Source organism: Diaphorina citri, unplaced genomic scaffold, assembly GCF_000475195.1.
Source record: "Diaphorina citri unplaced genomic scaffold, Diaci psyllid genome assembly version 1.1 scaffold63, whole genome shotgun sequence".
Classification (NCBI taxonomy): Eukaryota; Metazoa; Arthropoda; class Insecta; order Hemiptera; family Psyllidae; genus Diaphorina; species Diaphorina citri.
Genome location: NW_007377500.1, coordinates 184,194 through 208,902, shown reverse-complemented (window position 1 = coordinate 208,902; position 24,709 = coordinate 184,194). Strand labels below are relative to the sequence as shown.

At 37.2% G+C, this 24,709-nt stretch overlaps 2 protein-coding genes and 3 long non-coding RNA genes across 6 annotated transcripts in view; 2 read left to right on the top strand and 3 right to left on the bottom strand.

Moving 5' to 3' along the window:
• Positions 1-16,946, bottom strand: part of LOC103519045 (sphingomyelin phosphodiesterase-like) — a 39,772-nt gene extending 22,826 nt beyond the window's left edge. Inside the window, 2 exon segments of the mRNA XM_026830494.1 lie at positions 11,873-11,995; positions 16,648-16,946. Of these exon segments, the coding sequence (XP_026686295.1) occupies positions 11,873-11,960 (88 nt within the window). The 5' untranslated portion in view covers positions 11,961-11,995; positions 16,648-16,946.
• On the bottom strand, positions 1,890-5,576 carry LOC113471436 (sphingomyelin phosphodiesterase-like). 2 transcript variants are annotated; one of them, XM_026830583.1, is made up of 4 exons: positions 5,380-5,576; positions 4,962-5,089; positions 2,938-3,102; positions 1,890-2,144 (listed from the first exon to the last, which is right to left on the bottom strand). In XM_026830583.1, exons 1-4 carry the CDS (start codon positions 5,522-5,524, stop codon positions 1,905-1,907), a joined length of 678 nt encoding a protein of 225 aa, XP_026686384.1. In that variant the 5' UTR covers positions 5,525-5,576; the 3' UTR covers positions 1,890-1,904. The 2 variants fall into 2 exon arrangements, with proteins under 2 accessions (XP_026686384.1, XP_026686387.1); XM_026830586.1 differs by lacking the exon at positions 5,380-5,576 and adding an exon at positions 5,208-5,244.
• LOC113471443 lies at positions 4,073-4,516 on the bottom strand. Its single transcript, XR_003394140.1, has 2 exons — positions 4,337-4,516; positions 4,073-4,102 (listed from the first exon to the last, which is right to left on the bottom strand). It is a non-coding gene; the product is annotated as an uncharacterized LOC113471443 (long non-coding RNA).
• Positions 16,947-19,132: 2,186 nt separating the features above from the next.
• Positions 19,133-19,947, top strand: LOC113471397. The gene is made up of 2 exons (XR_003394118.1): positions 19,133-19,309; positions 19,852-19,947. It is a non-coding gene; the product is annotated as an uncharacterized LOC113471397 (long non-coding RNA).
• A 1,634-nt stretch (positions 19,948-21,581) lies between these two features.
• On the top strand, positions 21,582-23,205 carry LOC113471428. The gene is made up of 2 exons (XR_003394131.1): positions 21,582-22,915; positions 23,050-23,205. It is a non-coding gene; the product is annotated as an uncharacterized LOC113471428 (long non-coding RNA).
• The last annotated feature ends 1,504 nt before the right edge of the window (positions 23,206-24,709 follow it).

Genomic DNA, 24,709 nt, shown 5'->3' with positions numbered 1-24,709 from the left:
AGTTGGAAAAGATTTATATTACATTTTCTATTGTGAGATATATGTAAGCGAGAATCATTATTATTTACCTATCTTTTGAAGGGGTTTGATAGAGGGAACTGTAACTGCTAAGGTCCTATCGTTCCGAAATCAAAGAGAAAAGGAAGAAAGGATAGGAGAAAGCCAGCCGTTCAGAGAACGAACATTATCCCATCAGCATAAAATCCGCCCCAGGCGGGAATCGAACTCGCGGCCTAGCGTTTACAAGGCAGACGCGCTACCAAACAAGCTAACTACTAGTATGGTCGAATGCTCGAGCAATGTTGAGAACAAATTTATACCTCGACTGGGGTTGAAACCAAAACCTCCTGATTACCAGGTGAGCATCCTACGTCACCGAGGGTAGCTTACCCTTCTAAATTTAAGGCCCTTCTCCTAGAAGAGGGGTTTTCTTAAAAAAAAGTCGCTTGAACTCTGGAATACCAGGAAAAACAAAAAATTGTTCCCCATAATATGGCAAAATATACGAGACCTTGGTTAGCCTGCAGAGGTAAAGGGACTTTTCAGTCCTATCCCAGCGGGATAGACAAGGTATACGGTATACCTATTCTATTTATACTTACTGATAAAAACAAAAACGTCAAACATGGCTGCCACTACGTATAACCAATGTGTGATATCACTGACACTTTCACACCAGGAAACACTTGTATATACAGGTGATCTGATTATACTCATACCAATCAAACTACATAAAACAGAGACTATTGTGACTAACCTCTGACGGAGTGGGTATCACAAAGACTCACACACTGGAGATCCCAGGTTTGATTCCCGGGAGACTCAAGTTTTTTCCCTGTCGAAAATATTTTATGAAAGGCATCCATTTTATTTATTTATTTTTTATTTTAAGACGAGTGTCTTTTTTATTTCACCGCCACGCAGTTTTTATATCGTAGCAATGAAACATCTGCTACATTGGACACATGTGGTCTGTGTTGTAGCATGCCCATCTCGTAGTATGTCCCTCATCAGATGGGTGAGAAAAGACACAATACTTCCCATTTAGGTGCTGGGTCAACACGAGAACATCAGAAAGTAACCCGTTAAAATATTTGCAATCGAAAAACGAGTGCAAATTTTTGTCGATTGTGGTATTCGAACCCAGACCCTTCTGCATGCCAAGCAAGCGCGTTACCACTGGGCTAACCGAGCTCAAAGGGTAATAACACTTACCCCAAACAGACGGGTTATACCCTCGCATACCCGCGGGGTCTGGAATGTAACACAGAATTTGTACGACATCTTCTCAATGTCCGCCACTGTACGGCCAGACTTGATGTAGTACTGCAGGAGACCCACACCTGAAATGAGTTGGGAATATAATTATTTAGTAAAAAAAAAAGTAAAAAATAAACTTGATGAGGCCACTCCCTAATTAATTCACCCCAATAAATTTTATGATTTGACTTGGACTCGAACCAAAAACCTCTAGATCCGATAAAACAAAGGTCTAGAAAAAAATCTGTGAGTTGCAAGCCCATTTTCACCTTTCATATTCGAGTATGACTACCGTTTTTCTAGGTTGGTTCGACATTATTATTTTTTTGTGTCATGTCATTCGAAACATGACCAGTGTTATGTCATACTGGACATGACACTCACCTGCTTTACATGCAGTGCATGACATACTGGACATGACACTCACCTGCTTTACACGCAGTGCATGACTCTATCAACACCTAAGAGAAAGAAAAGGCTGCTATAGACATTACGCTAGAGCTGATGGACCACTGTACAACTGTACATATTGTGCTAAAGTAAGGTAATATTCTGTCAACTCATTAGCAAGAATTTTCTCACTTCTATGCTGGCAGTATAAACTATAAACAAGGTACATATATTCTACTCTATTCTTTTGTAGATCATGTACTTACAGTATGTGTAGTGGAAATATGCTGCAACATATGATCCACAGTCCGCTTAGGCGTATCACACTTCCTATAGTCGCCCCACCTTCCCGCTCTCGTCTGAGGTGACAATGGCGGACCACTGGTGGCCCGACAACACAGAGGTTCGTTACAGTCGGCGTTTGAGCCCTCTTCGTAATGTGGGTCGTAGTGGGTGTCGGAAATGTGGAGCACTTTGAATGTGGGTGCCGATTCCTGGGAAAGTGGGATGGATAGGATTTGGGTTTAAAAAAGAGAAGATGAATTTAAACCTTAAAAGTCCACGAGGCAAATTTCTTCGGAAATTGGTAACTAGCGAAATCTGTAGACTCAAGCATTTCTCGTTGTTGAATATTTTGTAAACATTTCATGATAATCGGACAAACCGCTCGCGATAGTTATGGTAAAAATTAAAATTTGTCGAGTTTATCGGAAATGTGGAGCACTTTGAATGTGGGTGCCGATTCCTGGGAAAGTGGGATGGATAGGATTTGGGTTTAAAAAAGAGAAGATGAATGAATTTAAACCTCAAAAGTCCACGAGGCAAATTTCTTCGGAAATTGATAACTAGCGAAATCTGTAGACTCAAGCATTTCTCGTCGTTGAATATTTTGTAAACATTTCATGATAATCGGACAAACCGTTCGCGATAGTTATGGTGAAAATTAAAATTTGTCGAGTTTAAAAACATTTTTTGAAAAATTCTAGACGAGTTGTAATAAATTCGTTCTAGATTACATTCTAACTGGAGTTTTTCGGCCGTTTAAATTCGGTCTCCGGCCGAAGCAGACTGAAATAACTTTTGGGTTTTTTTTTTTTTTTTTTTTTTTTTTTTTTTTTTTTTTTTTTTTTTTTTTTTTTTTTTTTTTTTTTTTTTTGAAAAATTCTATACGAGTTGTAATAAATTTGTTCTAGATTACATTCTAACTGGAGTTTTTCGGCCGTTTAAATTCGGTCTCCGGCAATCCGGCCGTTCGGTCTCCGGCCGAAGCAGTCTGAAATAACTTACCGAGGGTAAAGCCAGTGGCATAGTAGGAGGTTTGGGCACAGGAGGGAAGATAACCTCCCACTCGTGTGTAGGATTCTTGACGTCATCACATGCATCCCCGATGACGAAACTGCACACCTCCTCTGGTGTCAGCTTGACTCGTTTCAATACGTACACCACCTCCCCCTGGAAACAGAAAAAGAGGTTTGATAAGTTATTGAGAATCGAATCCCTACCCGTGGATTACGTTTTACCATTGAGCCACTGGGCTTACTTGTTTTAAGCTTTCATGTTCACTAGCTCAGTTGGTTAAGTATACCTTTTAGGAAGAGGTTTGACAAAAAAGAAGAGTATTTCTTAAAGTCTCAGCTTAGGCAAAAGAATTTGAGTGAGGTCTACAGTTCACAGAACCACTAAGTTTAAGCTAACAGCCCGTTAAGTTCCATTTGATTTGTATGGGCTTAACAGGGCTGTTAAGCTATCCAAGCTGTTGGGGGCTAAAAAAAAAGGTCGATGAAACCCATCCTCAGAGTTTAAACTCGTTTTTTTTTAAGAAAGATGAGTGTTTCACCGCTGTTTTTATTTCATAACAAAGAAACAACTGCTACAATTGCTACATAAGACTCATGTGGTCTATGTCGTAGGATGCACATCCCGTACTCCTTAGTATGCCTGTCAACAGATGGGCGAGAAGAGACATAATACTTCCCATTTAGGTGTTGGGTCCACACGAGAACACCAGCAAGAAGGAACGGTAACGACGAAGGTCTTATCCCAAAATCGAAGATAAGGAGGACAGGATAGGAGAAAGCCAACCGTTCCGAGAACGAACCATATCTCTTTAGGATAAACTCCGCCCTAGGTGGAAATTGAACCCACGAACTGGTATGATTGTGTCTGAAGTGTCTTATCAGAGAAATTCATTCGATAAACTGATCGAATAAAAACAGTTTTGTATTAGAAAGTACATAAAGTCAGGAATAAAGTAAAGTAGGTATAGGTATGCGGTACGATAATGCTAACCAAGTAATAAAAACAAAAACGTCAAACATGGCTGCCACTACGTATAACCAATGTGTGATATCACTGACACTTTCACACCAGGAAACACTTGTATGTATAGGTGATCTGATTATGAAGAACAACATCTTTGAAGAGGGTATTGTCAATCTCAAAAGGCTTGGGTCTGAGCAAAAAATAATTAAAGAAAACTACAAATTAAATTGATCTAAAGGGCAAGGAAAACCTAAACCCTTGACAAATGGAGTGCACTTATAAAATAATCAAGATAACTCTGGATATTCAATTTTTATCTGTGAAAAAAAAAAAAAACTCTTTTCTTTCCTGGATACCTAGGTAAAATTATTATTCAGCTTCCACAATGACATTCAATTATTGGGTTAAATTATTAAAAGGATACTCAAGTTGCTTTCTGCAATGAAGAGAACAGGATACCCAATCCTGACGTACAGCAGGGACCTCGTAGATTTCTTTGGCATCTGTCAGATCTGTCTCCAGTGGGTCTTCTCCGACAATGCAAATTTTGACGTAGTCAGAGAAGTACTCGATTTTTTCACCTCCATTCTTCACCAGGGAATCTTCAATCTAAAAACAAGATTAAATTGAGTTGAAATATTACAAATAAATACAGAACCTCTATGAATTCTATAAGTATAGATTTTCTACTGCATAACTCCTAAGGTTTTACCCTCCATTTAAAAAAAAAAAAAAGATGAGTGTTTCACCACTGTTTTTATTTCGTAGCAATGAAACAACTGCTACATTGGACACATGTGGTCTGTGTTGTAGCATGCCCATCCCGTAGTATGTCCCTCATCAGATGGGGGAGAAGAGACACAATACTTCCCATTTACATAGGTGCTGGGTCAACACGAGAACACCAGAAAGTAACCCGTTAAAATATTTGCAATCGAAAAACGAGTGCAAATTTTTGTCGATTGTGGTATTCGAACCCAGACCCTTCTGCATGCCAAGCAAGCGCGTTACCACTGGGCTAACCGAGCTCAAAGGGTAATAACACTTACCCCAAACAGACGGGTTATACCCTCGCATACCCGCGGGGTTTGGAATGTAACACAGAATTTGTACGACATCTTCTCAATGTCCGCCACTGTACGGCCAGACTTGATGTAGTACTGCAGGAGACCCACACCTGAAATGAGTTAGAATACAAATATTTAGTAAAAAAAAAGTAAAAAATAAACTTGATGAAGGCTTGTCACAAATGCCACTCCCTAATTAATTCACCCCATACTGGACATGACACTCACCTGCTTTACACGCAGTGCATGACATACTGGACATGACACTCACCTGCTTTACATGCAGTGCATGACATACTGGACATGACACTCACCTGCTTTACATGCAGTGCATGACATACTGGACATGACACTCACCTGCTTTACACGCAGTGCATGATATACTGGACATGACACTCACCTGCTTTACACGCAGTGCATGACATACTGGACATGACACTGGTTTCTATCTCCTCCACCACCTGTCTCAAATTGAGGAGACGCAAAGCTTTGTCCACAAAGTGGGGGAAGTGGTGCCCGCGGCCCTTGCGACCGTCTTTCGTCATTTTGTCCAGCTCTGAGATCAGACGAGACGTGTTGATCTGGGAAGAAAAAGAAAAACAAAAGATGTAGTGAGAATTTTATTTTTTTCGCAATTTCAAACAGGCTCCGAGAAAGAGTTTAAGCATAAATTCTGGGACACCCTGTATAGTAGAATGATGTTCCAAAAAAGTCCCTGTCCCTCTTGATTTTTTAACAGATAAGAAATTTTCATTTGATAAAAAGAAAGCCTTTGGCCGATCTGCTGGTGTCCTTAGGGTCCAAATCCAAAGTCCTAAGGGAATATCAGCGAAGGATCTGAATTTTAGATATGCATTTACATACCTAATGAATCCTCATAGACAGAAGAGGAACTAAGTTGATAAAAAGAAAGCCTTTGGCCGATCTGCTGGTGTCCTTAGGGTCCAAATCCAAAGTCCTAAGGGAATATCAGCGAAGGATCTGAAATTTAGATATGCATTTACATACCTAATGAATCAGGCCTCATAGACAGAAGAGGAACTAAAGTGCTAAGCTCCAACCCCCCCCCCCTCGGGCTCAATTTTTCTCCTATACTGTAGGCCCAGGTTCCGAAAATTTGAAACATAGTTAGCTACAAAATTAAAAAAAAAAAGCAGAAATTATAACCAAAACAAGTCAGTCAAATTCAGAAGGGTGCATTTCGGTTTACATTGTTCAAAAGTAGACGAAAGCACCAAGTGAAATAGGTAAAATTTGCAGACGGTATGCAAAAATATATATAAAATTTGCAAAATATGCATGATGCAATTGATGCATGATGTAATTATATTGTAAATTTCATTTTCTCAAAAATGTACGTAGGTAGCACCTACATACTACCTACCTATTATTTGCGAAATATGCAAAATGCAATTACTTAACCATCAATTTCTAGAAATCGACAACTATCAAACCGTCTTCAATGCTTACATCAGTACAATAATGTCAATAATACAAATATTGTGTCTAGTATCTAGTTGTCAACCCAATATCTCTGAAGAAACAGTTTTGGGTTTAGGATTTCCAGCAGAAAAAAAAAAACTTCAAGACAATCCATTTTCCCCAAAGAAAATTAGATAATGGATAATGTAAAGCTAATTCTAGCATTGTGGATGACTCCTCCATTATATTTTCCCACCACTTATCTTTCCCATTACGTAAATCTCTTGCTCTATCTCCGTCTTATAACGTTTTAAATGTATTGTAAATTTCATTTTCTCAAAAATGTACGAAGGTAGCACCTACTACCTACATATTATTTGCAAAATATGCAAAATGCAATTACCTAACCAAAAATTTCTAGAAATCGACAACTATATCAAAACGTCTTTAATGCTTACATCAGTACAATAATGTCAATAATACAAATATTGTGTCTATATGTATAGTTGTCAACCCAATATCTCTGAAGAAACAGTTTTGGGTTTAGGATTTCCAGCAGAAAAAAAAACCTCAAGACAATCCATTTTCCCCAAAGAAAATTAGATAATGTAAAGCCAATTCGAGCATTGTGGATGACTCCTCCATTATATTTTCCCACCACTTATCTTTCCCATTACCTAAATCTCTTGCTCTATCTCCGTCTTATAACGTTTTAAATAGAGAAATAATCATTAAACATGAATCACCAAAACTCATTACGAGTTTTGGGTAATCCTGCATTCTAGAACTGTTTTAAAAGATTATTTCTAATCTCACTTTCCATTATAAGTCCAATGGCGCGTTTGTTCTGAAAACCACTCATTATTCATCGATCCGTTACTAAACAGGACAGATTGTCTTCCAATTCAAGTCTGGCTGGAGCAGTCACATGTAGTATTCAGGTGAATAACTCTGATTTTTCATTCATGCTCTATTACTGTTTCTCCAATTCGTTTTATTGTTAATTAGAATTAGACGATTAGAGGTCACAGGTGAGATGCATTATCGAAAACAAAGCTCACCTGTTTTCTTCAATGCACAGGCAACCAGAGATAATCCTACTTAATCGCCTTAATAACTTTTGATGAGGACCTTATCTCTTCTAGAATCGAAATGCAAGTCCTTCAGACTGGAATATAGGAATATGAAATTATGCATATATGTACTGAAAAGATTTCAGTTCGATATGGGATCACTAAATGTGGGATTTCAGGTAGTTATCTTGGATCCGATGATATTACGATTTAATGCCATCTTTAGGTTATCGATTATGGGAAACCCGTATGCTAGATATACCTACTCCTATAACCTTGGATATTGATCTCTTTATCTTTCAAATATGAAATTATGAACATTAACCACAAATATAAATTTGTATGTATAATTGTATAAGTAGTAAGGGAATTTGGGAACTAGGCAGAGTATACAAAAGTCTTCGTCAAAAAAATAACCAATTGATCAAACACAAACACACCAAAGAATAACCAAATGACCAATGGTTAAATCGTCAAACATAATCTAGTTTACCATGTTAAACACACCAAAAATATCCAAATGAACAAGAGTTGTCCAGTTCTGAGTAGTACCTAAGTAGGTGCGAATTACAAATAATATTCAAGTGTCAACTTGTTTTTTTTTTTTTTTTTTTTTTTTTTTTTTTTTTTTATGACAAAATAAAGAATTGACTCACATAGGTATTTTTTCACATTTTTTTCTGGTGTGCAATGTAGGTAAAATTGATTGATAGATATGAGTAAAACTGATCCGATAGACATGTGTAAAATTGCTCGATTTATTAAAGTACCTATAACAAATTAAATTAATTTAATTAACCATCAGACACATTTGCAATTACTTGAAACAGAATTGATTTCGTGCCGACCGAATCAATTTTATCAATTATTATTGATTAGATGAATATCAATGCGAGATAGCAATATTGACATGTCAAGTTCAAGAATTGTCTGGGTCTCGCTCAGTCGCATATTTCTAGTTCAAATGTCACCATTTATTTTCTCATTATTATTGAAGAGAATGGCATTCTTTCAATTTGCACTTGCAATCGAGTAAAATGCGTTTCTCTTGCTTTTTTACTCGGTACATCAATTTTGAATAGGGATTTCTTTTTAGTATCAGGCTGTCTTTTTTTCTCTCAATTTTTGACCTTAACAGGGAATGTCCCGCCATGGCCACATCTTTAAAGCTGTCTCATCAGACGGGTGTTGTCTAAAAATCTCAAAGATTCTTACTTACTGAGAATAGGACGAGCAAAAGATATAATTTCAAAAATCAAATTCGTAAAATAACTAGCATGCCATAGAATTCAAATCAAGCCAATAACTCAATGATACAAGCTTTTCAAGGAAAACGGCTCTCAAGATAGGTCCTATGGCTATCAAAGACATAAAAAAGTTCGATAACAAACAACACTTCCAATGATGACCTGGCAAACAACTAACACGAGTACTACAAGATTTGGACCACAAAAGAAAAAATTGAACAAAAAATAGCAAAAATCTGACCAATTTAAATATTTATTCAGAAATAACATCCTAGTTCTGGTACAATGAAAAAAAAGCCCCCCCCCCCCCCCCACCACAAAAAAAAAAAAAAGCCCCCCCCCCCCCCCACAAAAAAAAAAGATTCCACTAACAACAGCATATGATCATATGAATAGAAAATTACTAGTCATGTACACAAAGAAATTAAATTGACATTCTACTAAGAGTGGAAAAGTTCCTGTTTCGTTTAGCAATTTGGACACGAGGACAAGATAAATAATTCAGATATTTCCATCACACACGATCCTAACATTTCATTGATAGTATTGATACCGAGAATCTGTGTCTGTAAAACTTCATATGTAGATAGTAAAGCAGTATGGCTGTTCTTTACAGAATTCAATTGAAAGAAGAGAAAAATCAACTTATTATTATGTTAGATCTACATTACCACTATGCAAGTATGCACCGTACATAGTTACATACTGAGAGTTGACTCCACTATGTATGGCACAGTAGCTCAATGTATGATCCAAGGCTTCCACTGTTTTCTTCGTAAAGATATTGATCAAATTAATATACACACAGGATACGTGCGTTAACATTCATATGATCGAATTAAATTATGATACAAACGGTGCTAGAGAAATCGTGAGCCGATAGTGAAAAAAAGAAGAGGAAAATTAGGAATAAACACCTTGTCTTACCTTGATGAGGTCTGACCTCAAGACCGGAGTGATACCAACCTCTTATCAATCACCACCATGCACAAAAACACTTACACTCGTATTTATGAACAAGAATGATCGTTCTTAGATCAGTCTCAAGTCAAAATTGACCAATCAAATACCTTGAGACTATGCTTAGCACGAACTTAAGAGCCAGCATTTTGTTCATAAATATGTGTGTAAAATACACGAATTCGTACTTGATATCGCGATGGCAAAACTATTGTGTACACTCTCCCGAACTCCATTGACATAGAAATCCTGTCTAGGCCGCAATGCCCGAAGCATACCATATGATCATCGTCCTACAGACATTACAAGCAGAGTTCAACTTGGAAGAGGCCAGGATTCGAGGACCAACCCAAGAGACCCAGTCTTAGCTTGCGTTGTCAGAAGTACCACTTTCACTATTGAAACCATGCACGTTTATTATACATCAATTTCTAATATCCTTATTACAAGCCAAGGCACTCTCTTCTCGGCTGAGTTTCAATCTAAGAGGTACCTTGGATATACCGAGGTATTTACGTTGTATTAGACATGGGGAGACCGTTTGATATCGATGATAGCGTGTTTTCATAGTAAACCGTGGCTTACACGTGAAGTAATAGATTTGAGAAATTGATCGCTATGACGAAATCGATGAAATGAGAGAATTGGAAGTCGTTTTTGTGACTGACCGACCCAGAAACAAGTAAACGAGCGACTGTAGAACAGCCAACTCTTTCCTGAAGTTTCACCAAAAATGGACTTTTGTTTCTTAATCGGACACGGACACTTGATTCCGTGTTTCATTCTTGAGCCTATAGATTTTTGCTGAAATTAAGATATGTATCATATGAAGTTAGGATTGGTAAAAATTTTAGGGTCAGAGGTGGTGTGGAAGAAGGATCCAAAGAAAGGCTTATATATCTTTGATGTAGCTCTTTCGAACCTTTTCCCTGACTCGGACCACGGTACCACAGAAACTCCAGACCCTAATATCCAAATAATAACGAAGAATAGGGAGCTCCTAGTAGAGCATGATGGACCCAAGTTTCCAACTGGTCAACCCTGACCTCCTCTCTGTAGTTCCGCCTCAGACCATCAAGTCCATCAACTCATTTCTTCAACTATCAGGGGAACTCTCAACACAGATATTTTTGATTGAGGGAAACTAGGAGCTAGGAGTAGAATTGAGTGATGTACTGAAATAACTTGACGGATGGTCTACTCCTGTAACGGCATTCGCGTGTGAGAACTATTTTAAATATACTAACAGTAGAAACCTATGACTATCATTGGAGGAACATTCTGCAGATGTACATATCGTACTACTCGTATGTGTACGAACTGAGAACTGAAACGTAGCTGTACACAGTACACACACATAAATCAGTAGTTGTACACAATTACACAAATACACATATATATCGGTCAGTTTGAGATGCCTGATAGAGATCTTATGCAAGAATTGTTTTGGTACACCTTGGTACATTCTCATGGATGGGAACTGATAGACTAGATAGACAATGCGTATTCCGAATGAGTGACATCTGTCATCTCAGTTCAATGTAACACAAAATCAACATCCGCTAACTTGAGAGCATCTCTTATGTTGAGAATCTTTGCTGTTTTTTTGTAATAGACAAGGTTCAAGTTCGAGAAAGAATTCTGATTTTCGAGGTTACAACAAGTGACACACAGAATTCTATTTAGAGTTTACCTCTATTGATTCTGATTTCTGAATTAAATGGATGGTAACTTTGATGTAATCATGATATGACCACAAACTGCAAGTACCAAAAAAGGCATTTAACCGTATCTATATTCACGAAATATTTTTTCAACATATGTATTTACTTCAATATTCCAGTCCTTATCAATTCGAATCCAAAACTGTCAAAGGGATATTTTTCATTTGTACGAGGACATTTGGATATTATAGCGCGTCTGTGGTACAGAACACCAAAACTTTCACAAACCTACTCGTAATGGACCAAAGCTATTCGAAAATCAACACGGTTAAACCGTTAGGTATAAACTTTTAAAAGAAACAAACCCATGGAATTTGGTCCAATCAGTCACATGCTTCAGTTTCGTATCAGGTTTTCAAGACTCTACAACTCGACTTACTGAGATTCGTAGAAGCTCAACCCGTCCTTTGGGGCTGACCAGCCCCTACACCTAAGCCTCAGTTTGGGCTTTTTGTGTGTATACTTACTGAGAACTATGGAGAGAAAGACCAGGGGAGTACTTATGAATACGACTGAGGACAAGGGAGCCAGGTAGGCAGGGGAAGTAACAGGCATAATACGGCCTCAGCCAGATCCCGTGGTGCTCCAGCCTGAAACATAAAATACATAATGTCCAATTGAACGAAATGTTTTTTTTTTGAGATTTGATAGAGGGAACTGTAACTGCTAAGGTCCTATCGTCCCGAAATCGAAGAGAGAAGGAAGACAGGTTAGGAGAAAGCCAGCCGTTCTAAGAACGAACCTCATAGCTGGCTTTCTCCTTCTTTTATCCTGTTTTTCTTCGACTTCGGGACAATAAGTCATCCGTTGTTAAGCTGTGTCCACCTCCACACATAGTTCGTACGACAACTTTTCACTAAATATTCAGGATTCGAGTAATAATGCCTCTAGTCTACGTGCAGGCCAACACATTCTTCCAACAGCAGAAGAGAAAATTTCAAACGAAAATACCGAATGAAGTCATCAAGCCTGGAGAGATTCAGGTAGCCATCACGTCTGTTGGACAAATCTATTGTTTACAAAACCGTATTGTCCACAGGAGAGCGAAAAACAAAAGAAGAAAGAAATTTTATAATTCAACTGCCTGACCTCTTATTAGATATTCTAAAAATTTTATCGAGCTAAGTGATTAGATTTTCATTCGATTGTTCTGTCCAAATAGGCTGCAAAAGTGTCAGCACTGAGCTCCCATGACGGAATGCTCAAAATTTTCTGAGCCTGGCCTACGGCAAAGGAGGCACCTTTCTTTACTGTTCTCCTTTACAGTACAGTAAAGGCCGTATTAAGAGGTGGGGGCCCTGGCAATGGGTGCGTATACTTACTGCGTAAGTCTGTGTAGTGCTTTGCGTAATCTGCTGTCTCTTTCCTTGATGAAACGGACAACGAAACTAAAGTATTGCCTCCTATAGGTTTTTAAGATTAAGATTCCTTTCTTACCTTTCCTTTGCGAAGAAAACCGTTCAATTTGTATTCGTACGTACGCGAAATCGAGCAGGGAACTACTAAACAAGACTAATTCAATTACCACCTATCGTATATTCGTATGTATTGCAAAGTATGTAGAGGCACCTTTCTTTCTTAATCCACCTAGAAATCTGATACACTGAAACTGCGGAACTTAATCTCACGCTATAAGATGTGCTAAACATGTAATTGAAACTGTTTACTTGCGTGTTTTAACATAAGATGTGCTAGCAACTGTGGTTCATTCACATGCAGCTTACGTTTCCTCAAATAATGAAATTGCTGAGTACTTAATATTAAGGCACTTGAGGGTATACTCATTGATGCAACTCTTGCGCAATTCACAATATTTAATTACGGAATAAAAGAATCTTTCATATGCAATTAGATAAGGTAACACACGGTCAAACTTTTCTACATATCTCGCAATGATTTCAATGAAGATCAAGTTAGATAAAGGAGGACCTAAAGCTAAAGCATCAGGAATTTTTTGGAAGAAACATACAAATCAACTCAGAAAGCTTTTTCCATTGAAGATAGTCTCCCACAGCATGCATCATGCATATTCCCAAAATAGCCCAAAAACCTCAGATGGACGGACTCACCATTTCCTGATCTCGCAGTTTCTTAAATAAAACAATTCCGCAAAAGCAATTGCCATCAAGAGAGGACTTAAAAAATATATACATATAAAAACACGGATCTTTTTTTAAGAGGCCGCAAATTCAGAGTACAACTTCGGAAAATGAAATTTTGGATCTCGAAATATTTCTCTTAAGTACAATTACCGAATCAAGCGATCAAATGCTAGCGGAGAGGTGACTTTCATTGAATGACGAGCTTGAATTTAAATCGACGTGTCAAGTATTTCGAAATACACGTGGTGCATTTTATCAAATTTGTTAGGAGGCACAAAAAAGGGATTCGATTTCCATCAAAAAAATAATAAAAAGACCTAAAATCCTTTCACTTCTCTGCCTTTTGACGCAGGTTCATTTTCCACATGATTGAAGTATGGCTGGGGGTCTTTAAAGAAGGTGGATACCCAGTCTGAAATTTCCCTTGCTAACGAAATAGCAAATTTTGAGCGCCAAGGGCATCCACTTGTAAAATTTTTGTAGCCCAAAGCAATCACCCTAGCTAGGGCTGATTGAGAGGCTGACGAAAAACGCTGACCCCGTCTGAACACGGGAAAAGGCGAGGATACCCAGTCTGAAATTTCCCTTGCTAACGAAATAGCAAATTTTGAGCGCCAAGGGCATCCACTTGTAAAATTTTTGTAGCCCAAAGTAATCACCCTAGCTAGGGCTGATTGAGAGGCTGACGAAAAACGCTGACCCCGTCTGAACACGGGAAAAGGCGAAGAAAAAGAAGAAGATAGTTCTTGAAGTAGGTATGGGGGCCAAAGCGGCACAGGAAGATCAGAAATACTGATATGAGGTACTCTGGAGGTAAAAGAAATTTTCCTACGAATGCCCCCTTCCTTTACTGATGAATCAGATTCTTTTACTGTCAGACAAACAATGCTTAGTTGATTACATTTGCCATAAAGAAGATTTAGATAACAGAGTTATCGAGTCAACAAGATAAATGGACCAAGTCAACAAAGCCCGTACGATTCTTTTACTGTCAGACAAACAATGCTTAGTTGATTACATTTGCCATAAAGAAGATTTAGATAACAGAGTTATCGAGTCAACAAGATCTCTGTTCCAAGATTAGTCAACAAAGCCCGTACGTACACACTTACACATTGTTATTTATTTTCATGTTCGCCTATTCGTAATCCGTGAATCCGCATTGTTTAAGGAAAATAAGGCACACTAGAACTGAAACTTGGCCTGGCACACTGCCAATACCTAGCGCTCAGATATGGAAAAATGACAACTGATAACAGATCCTCCTAAAATGGTCCTCGTATTCCAAGAAAACTATCAGACTAAAACTACAGGATTGCATTCCAGGGTTTCGGATTCGATTCCCGAATTATCCCGATGTCTCCACAGCGAGCCTCGGGGCAAATAGTTAGTAAAAAGTTCTTTTTTGAAGAGGTTTGATAGAGGAAACTGTACTAAATGCTAAGCTCTCATCGTCCCGAAAGCGAAGAGAGAAGGAAGACAGGATAGGAGAAAGCCAGCCGTTCCGAGAAGGAACCTTATCTGTTTAGGATAAAAATCCTCCACGGGTGGGACTCGAACCCGCGACCTAGCTCTTCCAAGGTGGAGGGTACTCCAAGCTAACAAAGCTGACAAAAAATTGTTAAGAGTAGAAAAATTGAATTTTCAATAGACTTGAAACCACGGAGCCTTTTCAAATGAGATGCAAAGATTCCAGGAGTAATGAAAGGCTCTAGCTAGTTGAACAGGAATGTATAGGACCAATAAAATTATGGTGGGGGGAATAAAAAACTGAGTCCTGGACGAATGACGTAATAAAAAGGGAAGGGGTAGCCCATTAAAACAATAAATTATTACATATTTATTATAATATGCATAGATATTACCTATATTACCTTCATGAGGATCAGAAAAGTGAAAGGAAAAATAAAATTAGCATAGGTAGGTATTTTTCATTTTCTAATTATACCTATTAATCTGCCAACAGTTTGTAAGTAATTTCCATCAAAACCATATGAACAACAAGTAGCTTTCTAAACAAGAGGTATAAATAAATACCTACCTTCTTACCATTATGTAAGAAGTCATCTAGGTACAACCAACAAACGCTAAAGTTCTCATCAGCGCAAATGGATCCAAAGTTTTATTACGAGATTCCCATAAAATCTACTTTACTGTGTGTGGTCCAATTTAAAGGGATTATAGGTCTATGTCTCCATAAATTTAGACAGAATTTCGTGATCGTAATATACACGCAGAGGTAAACGCTACACGTGTATCAGATTATTTGTATGACTAGTAGCCTCCGCGGCGTACAACCAATATCTCCCAAATCTACCTTCCAAAATAGGTCCCTGGGTATTTAATTTCTAATTGGTAAGTTACGTAGTGTAACTTAATTTGTAATTTTAAAATATTTTTAGGTCTCTCCTCCCCCCCCCCAAGTTTATTATCTCCATTTTCGAACTCTTAAATCTCCTCATAATGGAACAATCAAAATTAATTACTCTTAAATCTCCTCATAATGGAACAATAAAACTAAAACATTTTTACTTAAATGTATTTCCGTTATTGGTTGAGAATTTGAAAATAAATTGTTTCCTCTGATCGATTTATTGATCCTGGAAATCAGACATTTCAGCTCTGTGGGAATTTTCGTAGATATGTACATAAATGCATTTTTTTTCTATCGATAACTATCGATGGCGCCGACTATCGATAGTTCTCCTCCTCTAGTAGTTCTTGTTTTTACTTTGTGACGGATGACAAGAAGTCTGTCACGTCAGAAATGGACAAAATGAAAGTGTGACGTCACACAAAGACTTACTAATATGGAAAGAAGTGGCACAAGTGTTGACTTAGCCAAGAATCAAACTAACAATGTACAGGAAGGTATCTACTATCTACAAATATTATGTACATAGGTACATCCGCGTATTTATACAAAGCGAACTGGTAAACCAAAAATCATTGATACCTACACAGTAGAAATCAGCGGTAAGTACCTACCTCAACCTAGGTAGTGCCCACTTTTGTTGCCCTATTCCCTTTAAGTAACCTGTATGAATTAAAACATTACCACCTGTTGCTACTTTCCCATTTAAAAAAAAAAAAAAAAAAATGGGTAACTCTGATGATTTATGAGTTATTCTGGGACTTACCTTGGAGAAACGTATTTTCCTGGACACCTTAGGTGCTAACACTTGAAATAATTAACAAAACACATCAAATTAATAAAATGAACAAGATGTTGAAAAACACTGAAGGAGCCAAGAAGAAGAGTTATCTTGAAATGAAATATCTACGAACTGAAATTCATTAGAGGAACAAGGGATTTTTTCGAGCGATAAGATATTAAAATAGAAAGAAAGATAAGAAAAACCGAAGGACTTATCTATTTTATCATTTAATTTATCCTTCTTCTACCCTATAACCCACAAAGATCCAGATTTTAACAAAACTGGGCCAGAAATTTTTAAATTTTGGAGGAAAGTTGAAGATGATAAAAAATATCAAGAACGATGCAAGTCAAGGAGGTAAGTTTTGATAGATAGTGTGATCTGGGTATTAAAAGTGAAGCTAGTCTAAAGAATAGTCCGCCATTTCGCAAAGTACATCCAAAATACCTGCCTCGGTGGCGTAGTGGTCAAGACGCTCACCGTGTAAACAGGAGGGTTTGTGTTCGATTCCAGCCGAGACATGGAATTTTATCCTCATTTATTTGAGAATCTGACCACATACGATTAAACGGTTAGATCAAACTTTATTTACAGAATAAATATTTACAAATGGTAACATAATGTACATTAAGTACAAAATAAAGTTTTGATCAAGTCTTGTCTTGTCTTGTCAAGGGTGGGATTAATGCCTATGGCATTCTCTACCAACTATAGAGCTCTCAAGGTTATGTGGTAGAGAACGCCTCGGGCGTTAACTTCGCCTAGAGGTTTTCTTCCACTCAAGAAAATTTCGTACGGGACGGGTGAAAAAAAAAAGAAAAGAAAAAGAAAATCGAGAAATAGGTAGAGGGAATATCGATATTGCAATGTCGATGTCGTTCTTCAAAACAGGCTCAGTGTGAAACGAACCCAGAACCCACTCGGAAATGTTTGGAAGTATACATACCTACAATGGAGCAGTTGCAATGATGTCAAAGTTCACGATTTATCGGTATTTTTTAAATCGATATTTATCTCGAGATCTAAGCCTCCGCGGGCTAATGAATATCACACTAAGTTTGCAGGCCGGAGGTCCCGGGTTCAATTTCTGGCGGAGTCGAAGTTTTTCCGGCTTTGTGCTTGGAGCTCCGGGTACACTCAGCCTCATGAGGAGAATTGAGTAGCTACTTTAATCGAATAGCGACCAGTAGCGGCACTGCCAATGTAAAAAAAAAAAATATTGAAATAAGGAAATTGATTACAAAGGATGCACTTTAAGTAATGTGATCTGCTATGATATCCACAGCAATTGTGAAAAATCTCTGCTTTAAAAGAAATAATTCACAATTTAGAAATTAGGATGACTAATTTTAACACATAGTTATAAATTTTATCAGCTTACACTTAGAAAATCTTGGACATGTACGATGAGGTTAAGCCAGAAATACAGATTCCCTGATAGACATAGGTAACTAGGCACAGCTGATAATATTTGGTCCAATGTATAATACACACAGGTCCGTTATATACAGGAGAATTAAGACGCCAATGCTGTGATATGTTATAACAAAAATAACCATTATCTGCATTATGCGAGCTAGTTCAATTCATACAGTCATACATACTACGAAATAGTTATAAGAAAAACTAGTAGATTACGTTTAAAATGTATAGATAACACGGTCAAGTTAGAACTCAAGGGTTTCTAAATAAAAGGCCAGAAAGTGAAATTTAAATCCGATAACTTATTACAAAATCATAAAAAAGGCCACTTTAGAAAGAATTTAGAAGGAAAGTGAACGATAATCTATTATAAAATCATAAAAAACCCCCACGAGAAGTGGCTCCGAGCTCAAAGCAAAGAGCCGAAAAAACTTCGATCCCGCCGGGAATCGAACCCAGGACTTCCGGCGCGGCGTAAAACCCTAACTGATACTCGGGCACGTATGCTCCTGCGGAAAGTATTCACCAGAAGAAGAAACAAGCTCAATGTAAAAACATACTAACAAACACCTATACGTAGGTCCTATAATTCGGTTGATTAGCGCGTCGGAACATTTGGCACACCTTGTTACACGTCTTCTCTATTAGCAGATTGGCACTATCACCTATCAGTCCCATTTTACCCACACCCAGATTCCTAAAGAGAGCGAATTATGTCTATATTGGGGACAAGTAGGAGAAAAAGAAAAATTCCGTTGGTCCTCATTTTTCCTGCTCTATGACTTTGAAACATCACCCAAGTAAGCGCAACTGTTCCATTTTCAGTCAGGACGAATTTTGGAAAATTTATACCTGCCTTTCTCTGTCCTCCCCATTTCACATCATTTTGTGGGGCTCCCACAACCCCCACAAAATGATGTGATGTTTAAGCCTCACTTTTAAAATACATCCAGCCCATTTCCACAACCCTGTTACCTCCTTGATCACAAAAAATTGCATCGTTCATGATATTTCATTTTGTAAACAAAAGTCGAAACCGGTTACCGGATTGCCGGATTCCGGAACGATTTTTCAAATTAATATTCGCATTATTTTATTTGATTATTCGCACTTTTTTGACTTTTTGAATTTGAAAGAAAAGAAACCAAAGGAAAACTTAACAGTAAATCAGTATCTGTAAGGAATTAAAGAAAAGAAAGGACCTACACAGGAATTTTTCGTGGTATGTAGGTACTTAATTTTAGAGGTTTCACTTATCACTCAGATTGTGATTCTCAGCAGGTTGGTTTCTTGACTCTGTCCAGGAGGGGCCTTCAGTCAGTGGCCTTTTGGTGACAGACAGACACACCAGTTTTCCCTTGGGCATAAATCTCTTGCTGTCAGTTGTTTTGGGGGGCACTTGCACATTCATTTGCTGCTAGTTTTGGGGGCCTGACAAGGGCAAAGGGCAAATTCAATCTTAATGTGATATCCCAGCAAATTATGACTGAAGTCATGGGTTTCTTTTGTTTAGCTTTACAAATCCATCACATTGGTTATACATGCCCCTGACCCATTTCCCTTGAAATGGTTGAGATCTTAGCGAGGGATCCACTTTTTTTTGACATGCCTCAAAATAAAATAATTTATGTGACATGTCCCTTGGTAACACTATCTCATTAATTTTAATAATCCATCATTTGTTGATTTGTTTTACCTGTTTTTAACTTTCAGGACAGCTAAGCTTCCTCATATTACCTTCACTTTTTGTTGACTTCATTTCAGGCAAATTCAAATTTTTATACTATCCCCTGGCAGTTAATACTGAAACTTCTCGAAAGTAAATTTTGCATCAGACATGGACAAGGAAAAAGATGCCAATAAAACACCCATGGTTTACATTTGTGGAGGTAAGTATGTGTTGCACAATATGACTTCATTAAAAATTGAGTGTTTCACAGTTGTTTTATTTTTTAGCAAAGAAACAACTTTTACTTAGATTGAACTTGTGTTGTGTGTCCATAATATGATCATTTGCCCATCTATCATCAGAGCAAGTTTTTTTCTCTTCCAACAGAGGTGAAAAATTTTTCACTCAAATCCAAAAATATCCAAAAGAAAAGGAGGGGAAGTGAATAATAATTAATAAAATACAAAAAATGGACGAAATGGAAAATTTTTCACTTTTTTCCAACATTGCCACAAAAAAAATACGCGTATTGTGTTGCACAATATGACTTCATTAATTATTGAGTGTTTCACAGTTGTTTTATTTTTTAGCAAAGAAACAACTTTTAAATTGAACTCGTGTTGTGTGTCCATAATATGATCATTTGCCCATTTATCATCAGATATTTGCTTTAAAAGAGGTCTCATAATGTGCTGTGATTTGTTAAACAAAGTGCAGTCTGTTTGAATAGGTAAGGTAAGTAACGGGCAGGAAAATATGTTAGGAAGGGTAATTTTTATCTTGTATGTATGCTTTCCTTGACTCAGATTATTTCAGTGGTTGTGTTTGATGCACGGTAGTCCTCAAGGAATCCAGGACAGAAGATATTGACAGAAGATATGTTTCAAGACAGTTTGCTGCAAACTGCTGTTGTGTATGTATGCTTTCCTTGACTCAGATTATTTCAGTGGTTGTGTTTGATGCACGGTAGTCCTCAAGGAATCCAGGACAGAAGATATTGGTTTCAAGACAGTTTGCTGCAAACTGCTGTTATGTAATTTATCTGTACAGATTTTGTTGAGCTTTCTTTTTTTACTTTTGTGATGCTAACAGTGGACAGTTGATTAAAGCAGCTACACAGTTGTCCTCACAAGGCTGTGTGCTCTCTGTATTACAAGCATGGAGCTGAAAAAACATTGACTCGGCCAGGAATTGAACCCAGAACTTTCAGTGTGCAAGCCTAATGTGATATCCACTCGACCATGAAGCTTGCCCTCCAACTGAATCTCAAGTAAGCCGTGTTAAAAACAAAAGCCAGACAAACAAATTTGCCATATAATACTTAAGGACTTTCTTCTAGATAACCTGCTCCAAATACAACTTTGAAATGAAAACAACAGATTTCAGTCATTTGGTATTTATGTTTTAATTTATATTTCAAATATTTTCCTAAATACCACACCTAGCTTTTGTTTTAGAAAAGTAAAACTAGAACAGAGCTTATGTTTTAATTTATATTTCAAATATTTTCCTAAATACCACACCTAGCTTTTGTTTTAGAAAAGTAAAACTAGAACAGAGCTTTTTTTTGTGTTTGATACATTTGTAAAAATAATATAATTATGTATATATTTACAAATGTAGTTGTCAAAATAACGTATATTTATAAAAATAGTTGCTAAATCACAATAGAAAAAATAAACACTGAGTTTTCATCGAATATAAAGTTCAAGTTCCGCCATATGTTTTGTTCTCATTTTCTGATACTTTTCTGTGATTTTAAAAACCCCAAGTTGGTGTCTTATTTCCCCCACCCTTTTTTGAAATGATCGAAAATAACGTATATTTATAAAAATAGTTGCTAAATCACAATAGAAAAAATAAACACTGAGTTTTCATCGAATATAAAGTTCAAGTTCCACCATATGTTTTGTTCTCATTTTCTGATACTTTTCTGTGATTTTAAAAACCCCAAGTTGGGGTCTTATTTCCCCCACCCTTTTTTGAAATGATCCTATATCAATCCAAGGGTACCCTCAGGTTAAAATTGTGGCCGAAGTACAACCACATTGAAGAAATAAATAATCAGAAAACTCAAAATCCAGAAACAAAAGATATGTGAAAAATATTTTTATAAAAAATGATAAACTTCACTTTTAATATGACCATAGTATGGCATTCTGAATACCCTAGTAGTATTGATTCGATGATGGCCCTTCCATTCTTTATTTGATTGACTGAACTTGATGATTAAAAAAATAATAATAATAATAATAAAAAAAAATCGCCTAGTCATCTCTTCTTGATAAGACGACCAGCCTTTTGTCAAGTGATAACAGAGCAGCCATAGCCACGCTTGTAAGTGAAGAATGAAAGGGCAAATTGGATAAATATAAAAAGCTTAAGAACTAAAAACAATTTGTACATTAGAGCTATCACTGGTTCAAGTTACAAAATAATTTTGTGAAAATAAAATAAAACAAAAACAGTCGTCATATCAAATTTGAGATTGCCCGTCTCTTGGTCCCAGCCTCAAGTTCATTCCAAGGATTGAAACAGTATGAAAGGAAAATTGACATTACCCACACACCTACAGCAAATCTTACAATCAATGAAATTCTAAATATTTGTCATATCTTATTAACTGAGTAGTAAGTACTACTGGCATTGAAAGCGACAAATATAAAGGAAAGTTTAGATTTTTTCTTATCTTTTCAATTTACTTGATGTCAACTAAACCAACTAATTACAAAGCGGGCGAGTTGGGAATTAAAATCCACAACTTGCTTCGCGATCTACATAATCGCGAGCAACACGCTTCGCGCCGTCTAAATCCACACTAAGAACCGCATTAGTGGGACTTAGGACCAGACAGAGCATATCTCATCCAACAGAAAATATGAAGCTTCTCAAACAAACAAAGTCAAAACTTAATAACAGACTTGAAACAATCAAAAAATACTAAAAATACAAGTTTCTTGTTTCGTCTTGGATTTAAACATTTTCAGGCCTTTCATCTAGTCTCCCGTGTCCAAAGGTATTTCCTTGGTTTTTTATTCGAAAAAATAATAAATAAATAACTAAGAATATAAACTTATAAAAAAGATTAACAAATAAATAAATAATGTAAGGAGATCATAGGAGATCACTGAGGAAATGTGTACAGACCAAGAGATGAGAGTAAACACCGAGTATCGTAACAGTTTGAGTAGAACCACTATTATAAAAAAGATTAACAAATAAATAAATAATGTAAGGAGATCATAGGAGATCACTGAGGAAATGTGTACAGACCAAGAGATGAGAGTTAACAGGTTAACACCGAGTATCCTAACAGTTTGAGTAGAACCACTTGCAGGCCTGGGGAAACACTTGCTCTCAAAAAAGTGTTTTGAGCTTTTGAGTATGAGTATTTTATTATGAAAGAACTTTTTGACGGGTAGCTAAAAATGAATCACAACTACTTTTTTTGTAAATTTGGGCGCTCATTTGTATTTTGTAGGAGGGAAAAAAAAAAAAAAAAAAAAAAAAATCTAGCATAATACTTACTATTAACCCTTTCCTCGTCCTCGGTGTTATCCTCATCTTCGCTGTTATCCTCATCATCGTCCATATCTTCATCATCGTTATCCAAATCATCGTCATCATATTCCTCATCGTTATCGTCATCACAATCATCATCTGAATCACCAGGTTCCGTGCGGGGAGACCCAGAACTGTGACTGTGCCGGTATTCCTGAGAACAAAAGAGACCATTAGTACCGTGACGGGTTAATTACGAGTTACCTAAGTTACCTCCAATCATCATCTGAATCACCAGGTTCCGTGCGGGGAGACCCAGAACTGTGACTGTGCCGGTATTCCTGAGAACAAAAGAGACCATTAGCACCGTGATGGGTTAATTACGAGTTACCTAAGTTACCTTAGTCTGTCTTGACATTTACCTTGGGGTAAAAAGCTGAAAACAGAGTGAAGCGAAAAGCGAAGAGTGTGGACCTTTTTGCTCTCAGCTCAATGCGGTTGAAGCCCCTCTATTAAAGTTTGAAGCCCCTCTATAGCGTCTACGTGCCCGATGCTCTCCGCTACACTCTGTATTAAACCCAAGACTCTACAACTACAAAGTACAAACTCAGAACTTTTGAGCATACTCCAATATGTAGATACTACACCTGAAGACGAAAATGCATTTCAACATGAGTCTGTGGACCCGGAGGTTTATATCAAATGAGATGTATGTAGGTACGGGGAGATCTGCGAACCTCAAAAGATCAACTTCAAAGATAGGCGACTCGTAGGCTACGCCGTTGGTTGGACGGGAAAGTGTTTTGAGCTTTTGAGTATGAGTATTTTATTATGAAAGAACTTTTTGACGGGTAGCTAAAAATGAATCACAACTACTTTTTTTTGTAAATTTGGGCGCTCATTCGTATTTTGAAGCATTAAAGCACAAGCTAGGCCGAGTTCAAGCCGGGATTGAATTCGAAAACTTTGAGAGAATTTATCTCGTAAATCCAAGACCAAACAAGACATCGCGTGTTACCTAATATTCATACTGGACACGAGAAAACAATATTGCACTAATATTCCTTTTTCTCCAATGATTTTATGCATTATAAAAGTCTCCCATTTGCATAAAGTGATAATTGATTCCGGAAAGTAGAAGGCAGTTGACTCCGAGTGAATATCAAATGAGAATGAAATGAACCCTTAATTTACTTTGAATATTCCCTCTTTAAAGAAAAAAAAAATCCCTTTTTACAGCTTTTGCTTTATTACAATTCGATATCATTATTATCTAGATAGGTACCTATAGATTTATTATCTATCTAGGTCTATGTAGCTAATATTCCACATCACTTTTTATCAAAACAACAATCCTGCAGAGAGTCCGATCCCACAAACCTGTATCACATCGGGCGGGAATAGAACCCGCGACCTACCGCTTACAAGCTAACTAGGCTGACTACTTCATTT

Bases quoted from the DNA above. Each gene is read 5' to 3' on its own strand.
- LOC113471436 (XM_026830583.1), bottom strand. From the start codon at position 5,524: ATGACGAAAGACGGTCGCAAGGGCCGCGGGCACCACTTCCCCCACTTT. The intron at 3,103-4,961 runs GTAAGTGTTATT...TTCTGTTTCCAG, and splicing joins GTATAACCCGTCTGTTTGGG to GGGGAGGTGGTGTACGTATT. The intron at 2,145-2,937 runs GTAAGTTATTTC...CCACTTTCCCAG, and splicing joins TGCCACTGGCTTTACCCTCG to GAATCGGCACCCACATTCAA.